The sequence below is a fragment of the Zootoca vivipara genome, chromosome 10, assembly GCF_965207765.1.
Source record: "Zootoca vivipara chromosome 10, rZooViv2.hap1.1, whole genome shotgun sequence".
Taxonomy (NCBI): Eukaryota; Metazoa; Chordata; class Lepidosauria; order Squamata; family Lacertidae; genus Zootoca; species Zootoca vivipara.
In genome coordinates this window covers 43,717,790-43,740,917 of record NC_142593.1, presented here as the reverse complement: position 1 = coordinate 43,740,917, position 23,128 = coordinate 43,717,790, and the positions used below count along the sequence as shown (strand labels likewise).

Genomic DNA, 23,128 nt, shown 5'->3' with positions numbered 1-23,128 from the left:
CCAGTATGTTTTTATATAACAACCAGTTAACAACATTCATGCCCATTTTAAGAAATATGACTATTTAAATAAACAGATTTAAAGGGTGGTATAACAGGAGTCATATTCATTGACCCATTAAAATACTAGTTACTTAAATCAGTTTATTTCAGTGGATCTCCTTTGAGTATGACTAACGCTGGATATCACCACCAATTTTTGTGGGTTTTTAAACTGCCTTAATTTAAAATCAATCCATTGTATTTGCTAGTCTCATCTTGCAGGTGGTGCTTAACAAATTTAATTACTCAAGTATTTTGGACACGGGTTCAACTGGAAGCACACAAAATAAGCTGGCAACATGACATTATGTATCAATAATCACAGCTGAAACTATGTTGCTCATAGGCAGGGTGCCCCACAACATTCCCTATGAAGGGGCTGGGCACCCACTTTGTTTGCACCATGGGGGCCTGTGTGCCTGATGTCAGCATGCCCGTATCCATGGCCCTGGGGTCAAGCCAGTGGGCCTGATGTTGCTGCATATTAATTGTATTATTACCTGGAAAACCTATTATAAGGTACTTTCTTAAAGTACAATAATAAATGATGGCCAGCAGCTACAGAGATGCTGCTTTGCAGATGAAAAGCAAGGAATATCAAGTAAGATCTCATGCTATGAAAATAAGAACAAAAGGAAGACCAAAACCATACCCAACAAAACAAAGGAGTTTATTTTCCAAAATTGGATGTTCATAAGCTAAACAAATTAACAGCCAAAAGATGTAGTTGATGCTAACTTTGTTAACAGACACAAACTGTACTAAGTTATAACAGTGCAATATTAAACAGCACTATTTACATGCATATTTACAACCTCTGTTGTCTTTACATAAGTTATTTTACCTACTTCTTGGGAAATTTCACACACACATCTTGTGTTAGGAAATAGGCTCTACTTAATCTATTCAATATAAAACGAGGAACCAAAACAAAGCCAGACATGTTCCTATTTTTGTCATAAAGACAAAAATAGATGCTTAAAAAGGGAAGGGACAATAACCAGCAAACATTTAGGGCTTATTTTCCGTAATAAAAAACTGTTTAGCTCTATACAAGTGATGATTGTATATGGTATCTAAATTACCAAATTGAGAAGTAACAGAAATGCCAATTTCTGAGCATTACAGTTCAAAGCAACACACATTATTGTGCAACATTGAACTAAAAACAGAATCATGTCTCTCTTTTTTTTGAAGAATATGGGGAGGAAAACAAATATAATTCCTCAATTGAGACATCACTCTCTCTCGAAAGTAAATGATGAAATGGTGTGAGACTTCATTTTCCTCTGTCACTGTGAAGTAGGATTGCAAACCATGATTTGTAAGCAATCCTGATTAGCACTAATCATAGTTTGCTCAATTTATGTATCATGGCAAACTATGGCTAAGGTAAATCAGGAAAGGCAGAAGGAAGGAATCAAATGTGAGGTTAGGCTGAAGAGTAAATGTGGAAGACATGCCTGTTCCTCCAAACTCATTTATGCCACCCTGACATCTAAATTGAACCAGTATTTTGGGAGATCACCAACCTGACATTTTAACCAAGTGAATTTGTTTGAAAACCTTTATGAACTAAAATGCCTACCATATTTAGCTGTTTGAAAACAATACTCTATGTGCAGATTTTCAATTTTCCCCCAGGGTGGATGGGTAGTAGTTTTCATGATTGTGAAACATTTGGCAGTTCACGAGCCTAAAACATATAGGATGACAGCCATATCCTATACAAAGGCGAGGAAGTACAACTGCAAAGTCATAGTGTATTTTATGATTCTAGGAATTTCCCTTTCTTAAAAAAGTGATAATGTACCACGGCAACCCTTAGATTTGCAGATTAATGTGAAATGTTTGAAAAAAAATTGTTCCAGTCAAAACATTGTTTATTTAACTGTACATAAAATAAACTATGATATATATATACACATTGTTTAAGTTACAGGATTTAAGTTTACATTTTTTTGGCAGATTCTGTTTGATAAAATGGAAATTGCATAACTTAACTGCTAGGAGAAACTTAATTTCCTTTGTTTGGTATGGATATTAAAGATTTTCCATCCCTTCTATTTGCTATTCATACCTATGCTGGTTTTTGTTTTTCTTCTTTTAAAAAAACACAACACTATTATTCACGTGTAGCATTTCACTGTTTCCTTTTGCGTTCTGATTCTAAGCAAAATTTTTCATATGCTTCTTCAATTTCTGGGTCCATCTCATCGTCGTCATCATCATCATCAAAATACCTACAAAAGAATCCATATGTTAGATGCCTATCTTTTCCAGTCACAGAAGACACTATCTTTGAGAGTAAGATAAAGAGCAGGATCAAAGCCCCATTTTTATACCAATATGTAGCCTTGACAATGAACAGAACAGATTGCGCCAATTTGACATGGAAGTATTTTGCGCAAGCTAAGTTCACCTGTCCAATTGCATTACAATTACAAAATACTCAAGCTCAAGTGTTCGGAATAAGGTTGTGCAATATTTCAGAAAAGAAACTTACTGGTACACAGCACTGGATTCAAAGAAGTGTGAAAGCAATGAGTTTACTCATTAGAGTGATTTTGCAAAATGCTATGCAAGTGCTAGTGGAAGACTTTGCACAATAAAGTTTCTGGAGCTGTGGTACAGTGAGCCTGCAACTGCAAAGTAAGCCCTAATGGTCAGATTGCATATGATTCAACTTGTTGTTGTTGTTGTTGTTGTTGTTGTTGTTGTTGTTGTTGTTGTTGTTGTTGTTGTTATCCCTTACCCATCTGGCTGGGTTTCCCCAGTGATGCATCACTTAATACTCTCAAGTGCAAAGCAAGTCTTTTTTTCCTTTGAGCAACTGTCTGTGCTCCAATCACTATGGCTTGTTCTACACATGTGTGGAAGACTCAAGCTATAAACAGTTAAATACAGTATATGGAGTCCTCATAAGAAAAAGGAAAATGATCTTGTGCAAATGGAAGAAACCCTATCACAGTAATTCAATTTTTCTTGTGCAGTGCTCTTCTGTGAAGTTTGAGACAGAAATTCTGTAAGCAGAAGAGGCTTTCTGCTCAGAGCCAAGCTGTTTTTCCTGAATGTACAAAATTTTTAGTTTCAAAAGCAACACTGTTTTAGCAGAAACAGATATAATTTGATTGGTGCACCAGAGAATGCCAACGAAGCAAAATTACAAGAGATGAGACATACCCATTAGAAACTTCATTGCTTATAAGATTATTATTTTTAAAAGGTCAGGTTTTGATGAAAGCACTCTTGAAAAGTGGTGCCCTAATTCAGGATTTCAAACAACAAACTGAAGCCAGGATATGCCTAGATTAAAATGTCAGACTGAAACAAGAACTTACGGATCTCCAGCTCCCGATAAGTCTGTTCCATTTTCCTCATACTCATGAAACAAATCTTGTCTATCAAGGAGCTCTTGGTATTTCTCTTGATAATCTATGAGAGATTTTTTTTATTTAAAAAATTAAGCTGCATTTCAAAGTTTAGTTCATTCTCTATACCCATAACTAAAACTGTACAGTCAGTAATACACAAATAAATGTTTGGATGTATCTAAGGAACAGATGTGCAAAGCATGATCAGTGTAAATGTGATGCTGTTTCGAGTACCACTTGCAAGATTTTAGGCACATCACTTTGTTGCACTCCATTCCATCAATGGAAGGTTAAGAAGATTAGGTGAAATTAACAAGCTGCTTCAGCAAGCAGATGCAATGACACAAATTCACACTCTCATGAAGGAAAAAGGTTGCAAGAGCCAAGAAAGGGGTAGAATACCACAAGGCTTCGATTCACAGCAATCACAGAGGAAAAACTTTATTTTAATTCTATCATTTGTTGCTAATAATTCACTAAGAAATGAGAAAAGCTGTAATGGTTCTGCATTCCAGTTTCACTCCCTGTCTTCCCATGCTGAGCAGGAAGGTCGGCAGGGGGCTTCTAAGCAAGTCCAGCTGAACAGTTAGTTGACCACTTTCAGACTTTCCTGTACAACATGGTTGAGGCTGCTGGAGTATACCAACGCTACTCATGTTGCCATTCCCTAGTCAGGTGTTAACACCTGAACAGGGCTACTGTTTAGGTACCTGGCCAGAGTCAAGGGTTTCCTGTTGCTGTTCTGTTCTTGTTGAAGAGGGAGAGATAACAAAGTTCTTGTTTAGCTTCCTGACTGGTGTGCCCTCTAATCCTTCCATAACTAAGATTAAAGCTATGGGTGGGATTCACTAAGAGAGTCCCATTAGTGGAAACCCTGTGCAAGGCCTTCTGCCTGAGCAATGGGACCCCCCCCCCCACTTCTTAAACTGGCCCAAGGGTGTGGGTGGGTGTCAGGAGAACACCCAGAACAGTATGTGGGGAGAGGAAAGGGGTGATTGTTCCATCTGCCAAGTGGCAAGCTTGTTCAATGTTGAATGCCACCTAACATTAATACCGGAAACTTCCCATTTGTGCGGAGGTTTTGTTCCGGGTCATTGTGCACTTGCGTGAAACTGCAAACCCACTGAAAAGGCCTGCTAAAACCCCATTCTGCCCTGCTCCTTTAGTGATGTTTCAGCGAAGTCACTTCTGGGTTCAATGCTGTGCATGAGTGTGGGATGGTGCATAAATTGGTTGCGCCTGAAACGGGAGTCGCCTGTACATTTCTACAGAGGTTTTCTTTAATATCAGACTTCATGAGCTCCTCAGATAATTTCTGCTTAACTGCCCCCCCCCCCCAATCAAGTTGTTGACATACCTGGATCTGCTGCAGTGAAAGGCACGCCTTCAGATGTGTAAAACGTTGGTTCATTCTGAAATCAAAATACGATTGCGTTTATCAGTAACTACTTCCACATTTTATCAGTACTTTATACATTTTCTGATAAATGTATCTGAAGCAAGAGGAAACACAAGTATTCATTACCATAAAGTAATTAGGGTCATTTTCTGGAGTTGCTTCCCTGTATGTTGAAGTTATTTGTACCCTTCCCCAGTTACTTGACCGTAGTTCTACAAGTTTCAGAAGCATATGCTTTACATCTCTGTAAAAAGAAAGTACACAATAAAACTCACTGCATTTCCAACATGAGGGAGTAGTGTACTCACTGCTTGCAATCAGAACATAAGGGAGAAACAAAACAAAACTGATACCTGTTGCTCATTCATTTACAGCTGCTCATGAACTCAGTTTAAAACAATGTTTTAACTAATTGCCAAAGACAATTTAATTTGGAAAGTAATAATTTACATTTATTTATTTATTAAATTTTATACCACCCTACATCTGAAGATCTCAACTTTGAATTTGAAGTCAATACTCTCATTCAGTCAACACAAACATGACATTGGTGACCACACCCCTGAAGAGAAGGGAAGGCTATTTTTTGCTGATGTGCTCTTCCTCTAGAGGTGCTTTTTGGGGTGCTGGATGATGCAGGCAGCAGTGAGAATTACCTAAAATCGCCCCCCCTCTACTGGATCAAAAGCGCATCAGTGCGCACAATGGCATCAATTGGATTCCACCCACTGATTACCAAAGACTGATCTATTTGAAAGCAGTATTACTTAAACCATGTCAGAAATTTCAGCACAAGTTGTATTAAAGATACCACAATAACAATTCTTAACTACAGTAATGATCAGAAAGCTTTAAAAGCTGTTTCACCTTAAGAGATGGCAAAGAACAGCAATCATCCCAAATGGAAAGCTAGGAAGCAATGAATTTTCTCACTACCTGCTGCAATTTGCATCCAAGACAACATTTTCAATTTTCTGTATCATTTCATTCATATAAGTCTTTCCTTTTTCTTTCCATGCATCTTCTAGTACTGAGCCTGTCAACTAAAGAACACATACTATCAGCAGACATTTTCAAAATGGGACTTTAAGGTTAATGACATTTCTGCAATCACTAGGTCTGTGATGAAGGCCTTCATAATACTTTTTAATTATTTAATTGATTAAATGCATTTCTAAACAGCTTAATATTTAAAACCTTTTAAAGCAACATAAAAATAAAAAAGCAGTATCGAAACCCATCACCCTGCAAATCTAAGCTACTTGGATATCCTTCTATGGAAACAAGAAGCTCCTTGGATGTTCTTCCAGTTATGCCACACATATGTAACAGCCTCATGCATAGATCTCTTTATTCTTCTGTTAAGAGTTGTCATAGTAGGGGAGATAATAAAACCACCAAGCTTTGCACACCGTTGGTTGAATGCTCTTGAAACCTATTTTTATGATTAATCACATTCTGAAAAGAGCCAAGGACAACATGGATCCAACTTGAAAAGTGCACCGAATTTTACAGAACACTGTCATAAACCCAGCCTCTCTTCTGCTTGAGGATATAGTGTTGTACATTATTGAAGAAATTATACTATTAGGGTGAATCCAAGCTCCTTATTTCACATGCTGCAAATGGTTTGGATGGGGGGGGGGCTAGGGGTCTCATTCAGCCCAGCCCAAAACAGCTCTGATGGCTTCTGCCTAGTGTCTTTCTGCTGGTGTGGAGCTCCCCATTCTGCCAGGCGGAATTACCACTGGTGGGCTTCCTACTAGCAGCAATCCACAGAAAGCTTCAAAATAGAGCATTCTAGGGGAGGGATTAGCTGGCCCAGGACCTGCAGCTAGATCCTGAGCCAGCACCACTACCATCACTGGACAGCATGGTGCCTCATCGCTAGGCTAGCCCTAGGCTGCTGCAGCCCAGAGAAGACTTTTTCCACCAACCCCCACCTTGGGTAGTGTGAGCCTGACAAGGGTTTGGATTGTTCTTCCAGTCTGCAATCCTATAAACACTTACGAAGGAGCAAGTCTCCTTTCAAGGGCTGGGAGTTACTCGTAAGCAAACAGGCACAGGTTTGTGCTCTTCAACTCCTCTTTCAAGACAGTGAATAGTTGATTCTTTTTATGCATTTAGATCAGGCATGTCCAAAGTCCGTTTTGGGGGACTAATCCAGCCCCCCAGCCAGCATAGCTGCCAAGTTTTCACTTTTCTCGCGAGGAAGCCTATTCAGCATAAGGGAAAATCCCTGTAAAAAAGGGATAACTTGGCAGCTATGCCAGCCGGTTTCATCTATCCCCTGTGGCAGCTTACTTATTGGGGTCAAATCCTAAGAAAAGCTCAACAACTTTGTTTGGCCCTCACGCATGTTCACTTCACCAGATCTTAATACTTACAGAAATGCATGGGTGGGCGGTTGTATTTACCTCCTCCCCCAATATTCTCAAGATTGACTGATACTGTTAAATGGATTAAAATGATTACACATAATGAATTGGGTCCAAATGTGCATGAGCAAACCTCTGCTTGCCATGGCTTTCCTACCCTCCCCCCTCTACACTATAGCCTCTATGTCTCCTAAAAAGCTGCTTCTGTTAGTCAAAACACTGTAGAATGTATTGTCTGAGGCTGAAGTAACCTTGTATGGATGGAAGTCCTTCTACACATAAAAGAACAAAGCCAATGTGATGTAACAGAGACTGTTACTTATCACAGCTATATCTTCTCATGTTTCCTCCGAGGTAGTTTAGTCTGAGATATGTCCAGCCAGTGAACTTCATGAGTGAGTGAAGATTAAACTGCACCCCCCCACAAAAACAGGCCATGTTCACCACTTTTATCCACTATGCCTGCATATGAAAATTTTATTAAATTACTTTTATCAAAGTAATTAATGTCTGAATCAGTTTTAGTACCATTTTAACAAAAGTTCTCCAGAATAGATACAAGAACACAACTATACAACACAATAATGAAAACATCATACTTTCAGTAGCTTCACCGCACAGGTTAAATTGTTGTCCACAGGATTAGAGAAAAGGGTGTTCAGTAATTCATAAAGTCCAGTCTGAAGAATATCTGCTCGGGTTAGCTGACCTTTAGTTCCTTTTACCTATAAAAATGTATACATGAATGTTTCCATGCCATTAAAATTAGTGTAGTTTGGAACCACTGTTTGATGACTTCAAAATTAAAAATATTGCAAGTCATTTAAGCCCAAGTGTCTGGAATTATATTTTCTTATATAAAACTAGCTGCTTATGGAACCATGAACCAAAAGCCCATGATCAGGGGTCTATACATTATATCTGGGATAGGAAGTAAAAAAATACTTTTACTAGCCCGGAAGAACACAGTAAAAAGGCCCTGAGCACATATAGACTGCCTTTGCTTTTTCAGCAAACCACTCTGTTCCTCCCATAGAATGAAGAAAAGCCAATAGCACAGATGGCAGTATGCTAAACCACCTTCGGGTCTCTTTCTGAAAATTTAGCACTGCAACTTCTTCCCTGTTAAGTATGTGACTAAAGAACACACTCCCTCCCCTTTCTTTTCTGGCTTTGGGGAGCCATTTCTCTACGTTTCTTTTCGGCATCAGTAAGTCTCCCCCCCCCCTTTAAAAATCAACAAGAATACTTTGTTCTGCAAATATATATTATGCCTGCTTGTTATATCAGGAATAATGATTCTGTACACTTGAATAGCTAAGAGGAAATTTAAAGCCACCTTTTATAATAGCTTGTTGAAATCAATGCTTCTTAACCACACTAAATACTTTATTTGCCAATTGCACTACGATACTTAGGCTTAAGAAGTCTAATTCTAGGAAGCTGGTTGGCAGATAAGTATTTAGAAATTGATACATTCATACTAGCATTCCTAATCGCCTAATAATTCTGGATTAACTTTACTGTCTGAATCATCCTCAAGAATATTCTGGGCCCTTCCCTTAAACTCTCAGTTTTGGTTAGAAAAGAAAGAAAATACTTCAATCTACAATGAAACTAGACTAAACCTTGTCATCTACAGCAGCCATTCCATCAGGCTACATGAGAGGGAAAGAGCTGGGAATGTAGGTCTCTCCATCAGTTCTGCTGAAAGACCCAACAACTTTTGACTCCTCTTGGCCTCAAATGCTTTCCATTCTAGATGGTCATTAGAAGAACTAACTAGGAAATAGTGCTTGAAGTTTTCCCCCTCCCTCCTTCCAATCCTTTTCCCTTCATGTATTTTATACTGTAAGCCTCAGAACAGTGACCATCTTACCAATGGTATCGTGGTTATGGGAGCTCTTTCTAACTGCCAAGTGGGATACAAATGCTTCATGTTAAGAATAAACGAGTGTATTGCAGTTTTACTTAGGGAAATAAAGTGATAAAGGATAGTAGCAGAATTCTACCCAAATGCTCATTAAGGAATATATAGTTCACACCATGCAATGTTTTGGTAAATAAGCAAAATGCACTTGGATGTTCAACAGGGATTTGGACACTTTAACGGAAACAATAATTTTACTGAAATTATGCAATAGATAACAGAACTCTAAGCTAAAGGTATGATACTTATTTTTAGATTTTTACTGCTTTTGACTTATAGTCAAAATGTACACTTAGATCCTTTTCTCACCACTAGTCTGATTTTTTTAAAACCAAATCCCTTTACCTCTAGATTTAGATAAAGCTCAGCTAAAAATAGCACAAATGCATGAAATCTTTTCCGTGCAGCTTCATCTCCTTTGGCAGCTTCATCTCTATTTTCATACTCTTTTCTACACCTAGAAAAGACATGTTTTAATCAGCAATATTCTCAATGTCAGTCAGTTCTAGTCATACAAAAAAATATATGGAAGTTAAAAACCTGCAGTTAAAAGCCAGTATTAATGGGTAATAATAATAGGCAAAGGATAGATTAAAATGGGATGGCGTATAAATGAAACACCTGCATATCCAGGGCTTCATTTCATGAGTATGGTTGTTCACTACTCAAATAGATTGCTGCCATTAATTTAAATGCACACTTCGTATATTTAGCTATATATTTCTGGGTTCGGTTACACTCCAGTGTAATTAAGAAAGGGATATGCAGATAGGACTGACTCAATTGTCAATAGCTTCCACCAAGATCTATAATGCAATATAAAATGAGATGTTGTCCAAGATACAATTGTGAAGAGGCAAAACTTCCCCAGATACTAGAGACCCATCCCAACTGTGTCTGTGAATGCATGCTGAAACACTTACACAGATAGAATGTTTGTAATAGGGCAACATTGAATTCTACCCAGAGAAAATATACCAGCTGATTGTCCAAGCATATTCATCACTTTTCATTCGTTAGAATAAAAAAGCTGGACTTCAGTACAGGCACCCAGCCTCTTTACCCACTAAGTTATACAAGTTGCAGTTAAGTTTATATATATGCTATTATTTATAAGCATGGGAAGACATAGAGATACACACACAAATGTACATATTCTTGGTTGGGTGGGGGAGGAAAACAACAGATTGTTTATCTAAAAAAATCTCAGGTGGTTTGCTTTCTACAATTATGCAGGCTAGAAATTTGCATTAAAAATGAAAGCTGGGACTCTTGGAAACATGGAGAGAATATAGAATATACACAGACTGAATTAAGGCTGGTTGACTATCAACAGCTTCTCCTTCATTACTATAAAATCTGTAAATTTTACTTACTAGAACATGCCAGCCAAAACATTTGAAAAGAGGTGGAGATAAGAAACGAAGCAAAATGAATCAAAAATCCCAAAATGCCTCTGATGTAAAGGGGGCAGAATATAATTATGCAACGAATAAAATTGTTCTGGTAGTCCATTGGGCAATCTCTTGAATCAGATGTTTAAGCAGGGAAGAAACACAAGAAAATCAAGCCAATTTTGAGCATGACTGTTTAATGTCATAAAAATACAGATACTGACCTGTGAAGCAGTAATTGTCTAAAGTTGCCACTTTGTGGATTAATGGTGAGATTATGAGAAAGATAATTGCACAGCCTTGCTCCCATATAAGAAAAATTCGGAACAGATGTAGCCTTTCAAACAAGAGAATAATTGGAATTAAAATTACAAAATGCTGTGGATTTCTTGTACTTAAAATATTTTCCTTGACTCCTCCACAAAAACTTGAAAAGAACAATATTCAGCTAACCAGAAATCACTGTTTTGTTAAAGGCCCCAGCAACCACCAGCAGCTAGACCTCCTCTAAGGGTCAGTTAACTCAGTTCTTATTTATTATAATGCATCCTTTCTTATACTCATGTGCCCCCTTGGTATAATTTTGGTCTCTGAAACACTTAGTTCCTTGCTTTTCCCTTCAGTACCACAGCTGCAACCCTGCTACCCCCCCCCAAGTCACAGCCATCTCAGTAAGTAGTTGTGAGTTATCTTTGTACGGAGTCCTCTAATTGATAAGAGTTCAATTCAAGGTCTCTGTCCTCATTTTCAAAACTTCCATGAGGTTTCAAATTCGCTTTTGGCAAAAGACATCTTCTACATCCTCAACATTTGATAGCAAATATTATCTAGCTGAATTTATACAATACCAGGAGCAGAAAAAGATGTCAAAACCAGTGCACTGTGAAATATAAAAACTACAGGATACATGGTAATGTTAGCAAAGTGACAGAAAGCAGAGCTTTCCAAACTGTGTTGTGACATGTTAGAGCAGGGGCAGGCAACTTAAGGCCCATGGGCCGGATGCGGCACAATCGCCTTCTCATTCTGGCCCGTGGACGGTCCGGGAATCAGCATGTTTTTACATGAGTAGAATGTGTCCTTTTATTTAAAATGCATCTCTGGGTTATTTGTGGGGCCCGTCTGGTGTTTTTACATGAGTAGTATGTGTGCTTTTATTTGTGGGCATAGGAATTTGTTCACCCCCCCAAAAAAAATAGTCCGGCCCCCCACATGGTCTGAGGGACGGTGGGCTGGCCCACGGCTGAAAAAGGTTGTCAACCCCTGCGTTAGTGTGTCGGCTGCAGTGTGTAGGTGTCGCGCAAACCCTCCCCGTGCTCGTCCCGGGGCTGGAAAGGGGTTAGTTTAACCTCCGTTTTGCTAATAAAACTGAATTACTGTGTTGCAAAATGATGCATATCTAAAAAGTGTGTCACCAACATGGAAAGTTTGGAAAGCTCTGCTTTAAAGATTCAGCCTTTAAAATTAATTGGGTCATCTTCCAGTTTGGATGTATGGCTAGTAAGACAAAAGTACGCAATGCCCATGGCTTGAACTGCCAACTAACAGAAGTAAGGAATGATATTGCAAAAACAACATTAAGTAGCCTCAGAAAGCAATATGTATTTCCTTTGGAGTAGGCCATATTGAACACAGAAGGCGTTGCATCTCAGTAAACAAACACTGGAGAAGGATGCAAGTGAAAAAAGGGATCATATTTCATATCTAAGAAGTCCTACTTAAACTTTGATTTCTGAATTGGCATTTACACGTGCCCTGACCTTAGCTTATTATTCAGTGAAATATGACACTAAGAGCATTGAAACTGGAACTAATATTCTATTTTTAAAACATTTCCTGGAATTTTAAGTAGGTTACAGTAAAGTTTCATAAAGCAAATGAACTGCCCCCCAAAAGGGAAAAAAATAATATGCTGGATATAAGAGCTGGTTACCCTTTTTCATTTGCTTTGTGTAGTAAAATACATTCAGTGAAGATTAAACAAATATTTCTAAGCTATATCACAGAATGTAGGTTTCCTTCATACCAGACTTTAAAAAACAGAGAGAGCATCATCATTCTGTAGCCCATTATTCAAAGGTACACACCTTTCTGTCACTATTTTAAACTTGCATGGCAAAATTGCAAGGAGTTGGTCCTCACTATCAAGGAAGAGCTGATCAACGAAGTGAAAGTACGGTACTAGGAACCATGGAAGGAAGCTGAGATGAGCTGAGATGTAAGAAGGGCATGTACAGTATAAGAAATGGAAGAAAGGGGAAACCACAAGGGAAGAGTATACATGAATAGGCAACAGTTGCAGGGAAGTTAGGAGGGTCAAAGCTCAGAATGAACTCAGGCTTGTAAAAGAGGTTTATTCAGCTATGTTCAAAGCAAGAAGAAGAACAAGCAAGTAGTAGGTCCTCTGCATGGATAAGATTGACAAATGCTACTGGGTGACAGAGAAAAAGATGGAACTGCTCAACACCTACTTTGCCTCTGTCTTTCCCAAAATGAAAGCAGTGTCCAGCCTGGTATTAACAGATTAAATGATGCAAGGAGGGAGCTGCAGTCCAATATAGGGAAAAGTGGTAAGGGAATACCCAGCTACTTGAAATCTCCAGGGCCTGATGAGCTGCACAGAAGGATACTAAAGGAACTTGCAGATGTAATCTCAGAGCCTTTGTCTTTAATCTTTGAGAATACTTGGAGAATAGGTGAAGTCCAGACAACTACCGACCTGTCAGTTTGACACTGATAGCAAGAAAGGTCCTAGAACAGATAATTAAACAGTCAGTCTGTGAGCACTTAGAAGAGGATGCTGTGATAACTAAGACCCAGCATGGGTTTCTCAATAATAAGCCATGTCTGATGAACCTCATTTCTTTTTCTGATAGGAGTTAAAAGCTTGGTGGATCAGGGGAATGTAGTCTTATCTTGATTTCAGAAAGGCTTTTCACAAAGTTTCCCATTATCTTCTTGTGGAGAAGCTGGTAAAATGTGGGCTGGACAAGGTAACTCTTAGGTGGATTTGTAGCTGGTTGACCGACCGAACCCCAAAAGTGATCACAAATGGTTCCTCATCCTCCTGGAAGAAAGTGACAAGTGGGGTACCACCGGATTCTGTCCTTGGCCCATAGTTGTTCAATGTCTTTATAAAACATTTGAGTGAAGGAACTGAAGGGATGCTCATCAAATTTGCAGATGAAACCAAACTGGGAGGGGTAGCTAATGCTGCAGAAGACAGAATCAGAATTCAGAATGACCTTAACAGATTGGAGAATTGGGCCCAAACTAACAAAATGAATTTTTATAGGGACAAATGTAAGACAGGAATAATCAGGTGCAGGAATAATCAGGTGCACAAATATAAGATGGAGGACACCTGGATTGCCAGTAGTAAATGTGAAAAGGATATAGAGATCTTAGTTTACCACAAGCTTAACATGAGTAAACAGTGTGATGCAGCTGCAAAAAAGCAAACACTCTTCTAGGCTGCATCAAACAAAGTATAGTGTAGCAATCAAGGGAAATAGTCCTGCTCTATTCTGCCCCTGTCAGTCCACACATGGAATACTGTCCCCAGTTCTAGGCACCACAATTTAAAGATACTGACAAGCTGGAACGTGTGCAGAAGAGGGCAACCCAGATGATCAAGGGTCTGGAAACCAAGCCCTATGAGGAATGGTTGAGAGAACTGGTTATGTTTAGCCTGAACAAGAGGAGACAGAGAGGAGATACTGATAGGCATCTTCAAATATCAAAAGGGATGTCACATGGAAGATGGAGTAAGATTGTTTTCTACTGCTCTGGAGGGCAGGACTTGAACCAATTGCTTCAAATTGCAAAAAAGAAGACTCTGACTAAACATCAGGAAGAACTTTCTGACAGTAAGAGCTATTTGACAGTAGAACAGTCTCACTTGGGAGGTGGTGAACTTAACTTGATTTGAGGTTTTATAGTCATATCATGGATGCTTTAGTTGAGATTCCTGCATTGTGGGGGGTTGGAGTAGCTTACGTTGAGTCCCTTCCAAATCTACAATTGTATGAAAAGTTTCATCTTTAGTATAAACAATTAAGATCCAGATCTTCAAAAGCTACTAATGGCTCAATCTTTTATTTTATTTTAATAAAAGCAAACATGATGTATCCCATGTTTCTGTGAGATTAGAAATTCATGTAGATATATTATATATATATTATACAACCTGCCCATCAAACATCACATATATATATATACACACACACACACTCTACCTGTTGGTATATGAGCTCAACAAGTTCTTGTAATGCTTCATCTGTAGTGACACAAGCATTTACGGTTTCTGAAAAATGTGCTCTTTCAGTTTCAAAACAAGCCGGCTGTTCTGCAAGGTGGTTGAGAAAGTCCTGCACATATTCTGTTAGAGTTGGAAATCCATCACAACCATCTTCCAAAGAAGATTCCTAAAAGCGATTATAGTCAGCTTTGGAATTAAACTTATTATCAGTTCTCATACAAATGGCTTCAACAACTTATATTTACCAATACAGTAATAGTGGAAGGCAAAATAAATAAATAAAGCAACCTGAAGTTTAAAAAACACACAAGCCTGAAACAGTCTTAAACTGGACATAAAGTTCTACTAGGGGGCCTTGTTAACAAATGTGTTGTGGTGAGCCATGCTGTCCTGTCCACACACCATGAATATTTGCTGTTGGTAAATTACAGCTACGGTAAATTATAGCTACTGTAAAATAATATATAACAACAAGACTGGGTGGTATGTCACAGGCACAGGATGCCCAATTCACTCACCAGGAGCTGTTTCAGCTAGGCAGTTGGAATGGCATTGGAATTTGTGTGTATACACACACACAAGCACACGTGCACACACACTCTTATTAGCTAATGTTTTTCCTCAACAAAAATCTTCTACATTTATTCATTTTGTAATTATTATGTGCATATATACAATGTAAACATTGTTGCTGTTCAGAGATGCTACTGCAAAAAACCAAGCAAGCTGATTTTTTCATACAGATCAGACACAGTACAGTGGTGCCTCGCTTAACGAATGCCCTGCTTAACGAAATTTCCGCTTAACGAAAGGATTTTTCGAGCGGAGGTTGCCTCGCTAGACGAATGCGTATTACGAAAAATTCGTCTAGCGAATCACGGTTTCCCATAGGAATGCATTGAAATTCAATTAATGCGTTCCTATGGGCAAAAAAAAAATTCAATGCATTCCTATGGGATTCGCTAGACGATTTTTTCGCTATAAGAAAAGACCCGTGGAACGAATTAATTTCGTCTAGCGAGGCACCACTGTATATAAATGGACTTTCTGCCTCCCCTTCCCACTTATAGCCTTCCCCAAATCCACAATGGCAACCCATGTGTTACATGATAGCAAAAGATACTTAGTTTTACGGAAGGGTATTTGAAGTCAAGCACTGTTAATAATATTAATAATGTGCTGTGTGCAGTACTGGCACATAATCAAAAAAGAGGGAGAGGCTGTCCTCTTAGATCAGTCAGCTAGATATTAGTGAAGTAAATACTTTTACATATACACACTACTAATACATATATTTTTAAATAGCTAGGGCCTATTAGAAGGCTTTATCCACAAAACCCCATGTCATTCAAGAGCAAACTTTTTCAAGCAGTCCCTAAGGCATTCTCAAAATTTCAGCAAATTGGAAATGTTGCTTACAGATTGCTTAGCTGACCTAATATTAGACAAATCAAAAGTTGCAGACGCACAGCAGCACTGAAGTGTCTATGGGTGGGAGATTGCTTCATTTTAAACCATTTGGTGTTTAAGGATCTCTAAAACACCAAGAGAAATTATGGGATGGAATGTTTCAGCTTCCAAGATCAAAGTCATTTCTTACAAAGAAGATTAACAAGTCTAGCAGAATGTTCACATTGGCCTCACTTGCTTGGAAATGGAAGAGAGAGGAGGCTAAATACTTACTGTAAGATCAGGGGTATATCCTGAGGGGTAAAATTCAGGTGCATTCACAGAAAGTTTTGATATTACCACTGGAGCCACAACCACCTGAGGTTTAGCCATTCCTGAATTAGAACTATTTTTTTCTGGTAAAGATGTAGCTCTTGCCTGTTCTGAAAATTTAAAATATGAAGAAACTGAGTTTGCATGTAGCAACCAGAAGTCAATTAAAATACCCCCCCCCAAACAGGGTACTGGGCTCCCAAAATCTTGTTGACATACTTGCTCTTGTGCTCATTGTTTCTTTTTCTCACTATTGACATTATGCAGCCATTAGCACTTAAATAAATCACTTTTGTCAGGGTCAACCATGGAAAAAGGAAACTAAGCTCAACTTTAAAGCTAGGAAGAATTAAAAGACTTTACTATCATTCTAGTGCAGTCTCTTAAACACAAGGCAGTTCTATGACAGCTCAGAAATGGCTTTATTCCTTTACTATAGAAGATATGCAATTTAGAGACAGTTCTTGCCACAAACATATAGCCGGCTGTTAATATACATGGCGTTCATTAAGTTATAAAGAGCTGCATCATACCACATCAGGAAAACCCCAAATGTGAGAATAAAATTTATACCCTGCCCTTTAGCAGAGAAATGTCCCTGCCTACAGGCTCATGATCTAAATAGACAAGACACATGAGGAAAAATGCAGGGGGGGAGGGAGAAGCGAAATTCAGGGAAGACTGAATCTCAAAGAGAAAAAAGAAAGAAAAAGAATCCACTCAAAGTCCAATCTATCATTAAAGCCCACAATCCTAAATGGTGAAATGGTGTGTGAGAGACAGAGAGCTAAATTCCAAGGCAGTTCTATCATCTCATCCTATGCCTTTCTGGGCTCAAGTTGGCAGGGCAGAACAGAGAGAGTGCCCTTCCACTCATTTCCAGCAGAGGTCGATGGGACATGCCTTTTAACCCTCCCCCCACCTCATTGGTACCGGTAATAACAAGAGGATAAGGTGAGGGAGGTCATTGGATTGAAGCAGTTTCTTAGAATCACCTGACACACACCTGTTTTATCCTACCAATGTTGGGTTGAAGCTCCAATATCAGTTGGGTCAGGACTTCAGAGGAACTTCTAGCACTGGAGAGCTAAACTCTTAACCTCAGATCTCCTTTTTTGACTTAAGCAGGAGGGGTCCAATTTATCCTATGGCTGCTGGGATGCTCTCCCAGGAACCACTGGATTATATACTAAGATTAAAAAAGACTGGTTCCCAAATATTTTATTGCACAGAGCACTTGAAAACTGCTGAGCATCCTGGTTGACCACTAAATATTTCCTGCTTGCTATAGCTATTGCAATACTCTGTGCTAGATAACTGCATTATTTTTAATTGCTTTCTTAATTGCTTTTATTTCTTATACATGATTTTATTGTATTACAGTTTGAATGCCTTCAAACTGTAATACAATACTACATCATAATAAATAAAAGCAATAAAATACAATTACAAATCAAGATGAATATTTTATGCTGACATGGTGCAGACCACCTGAATGAAGCTTGTGAATCACTGGTGGTCCATGGACCAGTCAAGAAACCCCTAGTGTAGGAAGTTTGTGAACAGAGAAACAAAATCAATGAACATTTGAATCTACACAACTGATGATTGATTGTCTATTAAGATGGTACTGAAATGGGGATCTGAACAAGTCCCCCACTCAGTCAATCTGTTGCAGGCATCCCCAAACTGCGGCCCTCCAGATGTTCTGGCCTACAACTCCCATGATCCCTAGCTAAGAGGACCAGTGGTCAGGGATGATGGGAGTTGTAGTCCAAAACATCTGGATGGCCGAAGTTTGGGGATTGCCTAGATTTTAGCTAGCTATTAAGACTGGAGTGTAATCATCTGGTAACCCACCATAGCTCTCTTGGATCACACAGAAGATTGTACTATAACCTATGTATTCCCTAGCCACTAGAATGCATTTCAAAGAAGTTCTGGGATGCATTTTATTTAAATCAAATCTGAATATAATATAATCACTTATATATATATATATATATATATATATCAAATGTATAATTGGGGACTGTAACTGTTAAAAAAACTGAATTAATTGGCATTAGATATTGAAGACATTAGGCTGTCCCCATTCTTTCAATTCAAACAGAGCTTGAATTTGGAATCTTACACATAGCTTTGCCTGGGAATGTAAATAAAGATTCTTGTTTGTGTGTGTATATATTTATGTATCTCACACTCCTTAAGTCAACAGGTCTTACCATGACAGCTTCTTGTGCACCCCTTACAAATACAAACTAATAATTCTTATGCACTGAAGATTACACAGAATAAAGCAAAGTTTTGCATTACCAAAACATAAACCTTTTTCCTGGACATGTATAAGAGGAAAAATATTCAAAGGTTAAGGTATATATTAAGTATAAAGTCTTTTTGCCACATTTCAGACAAAATAGCAGACATGTGTCAGTCTTTCTGTTGGTGGAGAAATGTATTTAATTGCATTTAAGAAGGCATTTTAATTCATAGGGTAGAATCCTGTTGCTGTTGCTCCAGCAAAGGTGTCAACAAACAGAGGAGAGGAGATTCCAGCTCATTTCCCTGTCCCCTGCAATCTCCAAAAACATGTTCTGGAGTGTCCCCTAACCCCCCTCCCACAACAGATTTTAAGGCTGTCAGGGACTCAAAAGGGGATGTCAGATCAGTAAAAAATCATTTCCTCTCTGTTACCAGATAACTCCTGCTGAATCAAGGGCACCAACTGGATAAAACCCATAATTAAGTTTATCGTATTATCAATGTATATTCTATGTTATGGATGGCAGACATAAGCAACTTTGTCCCAAAAAGTTTACAAACTGAGTTTTTTAATGAATATGTTGTCTGTCCAAAATTTTAGGGTTAAGGCAAGCGAGGCACTTATTTACAGCTGATAACATATTCTGCTTTCCTAATTTACTGTGTAGCTGCTTCCTCAAAGACAACAACTTCTTTTAAATGCAGTACACAAGATGTGGGAATCTTGCCACCTTGCTCAGTTTTAAAGTCTAAGCCCTGTATAATTGCCTTGAACATTTTTAATTGAAGTGTGGTAAAAATAAAATACACAAGAAACTTCCTTAGAAGCAGCTACAGATTTCAGTCAAATTTACTGCTGAATCCTCATGTTTCAAGTGTCAGCCTTCTTGCAATCTTATATGTATAACTAATTGCTTTTTATATTTTGAATCAGTAATTAAAATTAACACTGGGTAAAATGTTGGTTGAGTTTCAAGACAGCCCTTTTCCACAGGTGCACAAAAGCTCCATGAAGAGTTCAAAGTACTGTAATCCCCTAAACATGCTTACTTTAATGCATGTTTCACCGGGTTCAATGCAACCCTATGCACAACTAAACTGAACTATCCAGAACTTACTCCGAATGATCATGTTTATGACTGGGCTGCTATCCATCCCAATCCTGAGTGTATACTTAAAAACTTAATTTACAAGAACTTGCTTTCAAATAAGTGAGGATAGACTTCAGATAGGAAAGTGACCTTAGAAAAACAAACACTGTTGCTCAGTCCAGCTCCTGCTAACCTAGCAGTTCAAAAGCACGTCAAAGTGCAAGTAGATAAATAGGTACTGCTCCGGTGGGAAGGTAAACAGTGTTTCTGTGCACTGCTCTGGTTTCGCCAGAAGTGGCTTAGTCATGCTGGCCACATGACCCGGAAAAACTGTCAGTGGACAAATGTGGGCTCCCTCGGCCAGTAAAGTGAGATGAGCGCTGCAAACCCAGAGTCGTTCGCGACTGGACTTAACTGTCAGGGGTCCTTTACCTTTACCTTTTTATTCCTCTCTAATCAGCAGTACTATCTTACCACGCAGTGAGAAACATACCAGTATATGGACCAGATTTCCAATTAATGGAATGGGAAGGTCAAATGATACATACTGCACTACACACTAGCAAACTTGCACAAATATCAATTGACACATTGTTTGTAACCATACATATCTATTTCAGACCGCATTCAAGGGCAGTCTACAGCACGGGTAGGCAACCTAAGGTCCATGGGCCGGATGCGGCCCAATCACCTTCTAAGTCCAGCCCGCAGACGGTCTGGGAATCAGCATGGTTTTACAGGAGAAGAATGTGTCCTTTTATTTAAAATGCATCTCTGGGTTATTTGTGGGGTCTGCCTGGTGTTTTTACATGAGTAGAATGTTTGTTTTTATTTAAAACGCACCTCTGCGTTATTTGTGGGGCATAGGAATTCGTTCATTCCCCCCCCCCAAAAAAATATAGTCCGGCCCACCACATGGTCTGAGGGACGGTGGACCGGCCCATGGCTGAAAAAGGTTGCCGACCCCTGGTCTACAGAGAGGAAGGGGCATGCAGGGAAGATGACACATCATCCCAAACTTTTTTTTTTTAAGGTGCACCTAGCTCTTGGTAACTTAATAATCCTAATCCCATTCTTTGTCCCTGCCCAGAGAATTTAAATCAGGACAACAGAATTGCCATTCCAATAACCAAAGAGATTTCAGGCTCTACCCTACAAGGGACCTAACTTCATCATGGCCAGTGAGGGTTTATTCCCAAAGAAAATCTGCAAAAGACTGCAGGCTTCAATTCTCCCCGAAGTTCAAAGGGCCGTCTCTGCATATATTCGGGATGAAATGGCAAAAACATTGGCGGAGAGGTGGATGGGAGATAGAGATAGAAACACCAACAGGGTGCATTTCAACACAGCCCAGTGATATAATTACTACAGCAGGGCCGCCGACGCAAATAAATATAGTCACCCAGTATGCGGAGCCGGCCAGAAATAGAGGTGCTCTTGAGGAATAGCGGAGCATGGCGCGAGACACCAATATACAGGGTTGAATGGGGAGGAGCGACGATTTCTCGTCTCTTCCCCCCCCCCCAACACACACACACACACACACACACACACACACACACAAATCTCCCTCCAAAGGCGCCCCTGCATAGCCCGAAATTCACCCGAGGGAGACTGGACGGAGTACAAGGGCCGTGGAGATGGAAGAGGGGGGGGGTGGGGAACCACACAAGGTTTGCACACTTTCTGCCAGGGGTGCCAACTTGAATAATATACTGCGCGGGGGGGGCAGGTAAGACCCCCGCCCCGCATAATAGATCACATTACGCAGTGCATGCACACCCTTGGAATGGCAATGCCCATAAACTTGGGGGGAAACCCCTCAAATATTTTATTTGGGGGAGGGGAAAAAGACCTCCCGGCCCCTAGGAGTTGGCTCCTATGTTCTCTTGCTCAGCTACTACTGCGTGGAAGGAGGTTCCCAACGACAGGCCAAGGCTATGCGGGGAGGTCGGCCACCCCATTTCCACTTCCTAATAATAATAATAATAATAACAACAACAATAATAAAAATAACAACAATAATAATAATAATAAACAGGAAAGTGGGAGGGAGGGCGTGAAGGGACTGCGCAGGAAGCGGCGCCAGGCCAAATACCTGCAGCGACGCCGGCCCCCGGGGGCGCCGTCTTGGGCGGCCGGAGGGGTTCCTGGTGGTGCGCGAAGCCCTGCTTGAGGAGCTGCGGCGGAGCCCCGAAGCCTCTTCCGCCGCTGGTGCTGCCGCCGCTGGTGCTGCCTCCTCCTCCTCCTCCTCCTCCGCTCATCCCCAAGCGGGCTCCGCTCTCCGGAGCCGTAGGAGCCCCACCCCCTCGGCCTCGACCCGCACCGGGAGCCCGGTCGAAGCCGTTGTCGGACATGTCGGCCTCCTCAGGCCCGCCTCTTCCTCATGAGGGAAACCACCCGAGTCCTCCTCGGCCCGCAAGCGGCAGGCGCCCGCCCCGACCCCCGCTTCCTCCCTTTGCACCGAAGCAAGCCGCTTCACTTTCGGTTCCTCCTCCTGCAGCTCGCTCTTCCCGGTCAGGCGGAGCGGGGTGGGGTGAAGTCCCCACACACCGCCAGCCACCAAAGGCGAACGAGACGCACACACGCCCCCCTCTCACGCTCAGTCAGGGACGCTTGTTGCGTTTCCCCCATTCGGCTCACAGCGCCTCGCAGCGCCCCGGAGGCCTCCCCTCGCTCCCGTGTCGCCATGGCGACGCGCGGGGCCTAACGGGACCCCACTTGTGGAGAGAGAGAGAGCGAGAGCCTCCAGGGCTCCTAAATCGGCTCCATAACAAAGCTATTGTGGTGGCATAAAGCTATTGTGGGGTGCAGTCCGCCCACGTCAAATGCACGAAGTGTTGTTACCTACCAGACAGGCTTCCACCCCAGAGAGAGAAATCTGTTTATGTGCATTGTTAGTGGATACAAAGCCAGGACCTTATGGGGGGATGCCCCCCCCCTAGATGTTGGACTACAACGCCCATCATGCATAAGCATTAGCCATGCTGGCTGAGGCTGATGGGAGTTGTAGTCCAATATCTGGAGCCCCTCCAGGTTTCCCATCCTTGATTTGGGCCTTCTCTCTCACACACGCATAGGTGTGCTCTCTCACAAAAATCCAATATACAGTAGAATGAAAATAATCCCTTCAATTGACACTGTTTAATTGGCTAAACCAGGCCACTCTTTTTTATTTTTTGTTTTGTCTTTTTTTCCTATACAGAATGGACATAAGCACATACCAAATACAGTAATAGGCTTGCCATAATGTAGCAGGGACCCAAAGGGCCACAA

General features: G+C 40.4%; 1 protein-coding gene across 1 annotated transcript; it reads right to left on the bottom strand.

Moving 5' to 3' along the window:
• Positions 1-690: 690 nt before the first annotated feature.
• PAIP1 (poly(A) binding protein interacting protein 1) lies at positions 691-22,738 on the bottom strand. The gene is made up of 11 exons (XM_035100695.3): positions 21,951-22,738; positions 16,461-16,609; positions 14,755-14,943; positions 10,741-10,853; positions 9,468-9,579; positions 7,792-7,917; positions 5,751-5,857; positions 4,941-5,058; positions 4,773-4,827; positions 3,383-3,476; positions 691-2,284 (listed from the first exon to the last, which is right to left on the bottom strand). The coding sequence occupies exons 1-11, from the start codon at positions 22,207-22,209 to the stop codon at positions 2,185-2,187; spliced, it is 1,422 nt and encodes a 473-aa protein (XP_034956586.3). The 5' UTR covers positions 22,210-22,738; the 3' UTR covers positions 691-2,184.
• Positions 22,739-23,128: the final 390 nt, after the last annotated feature.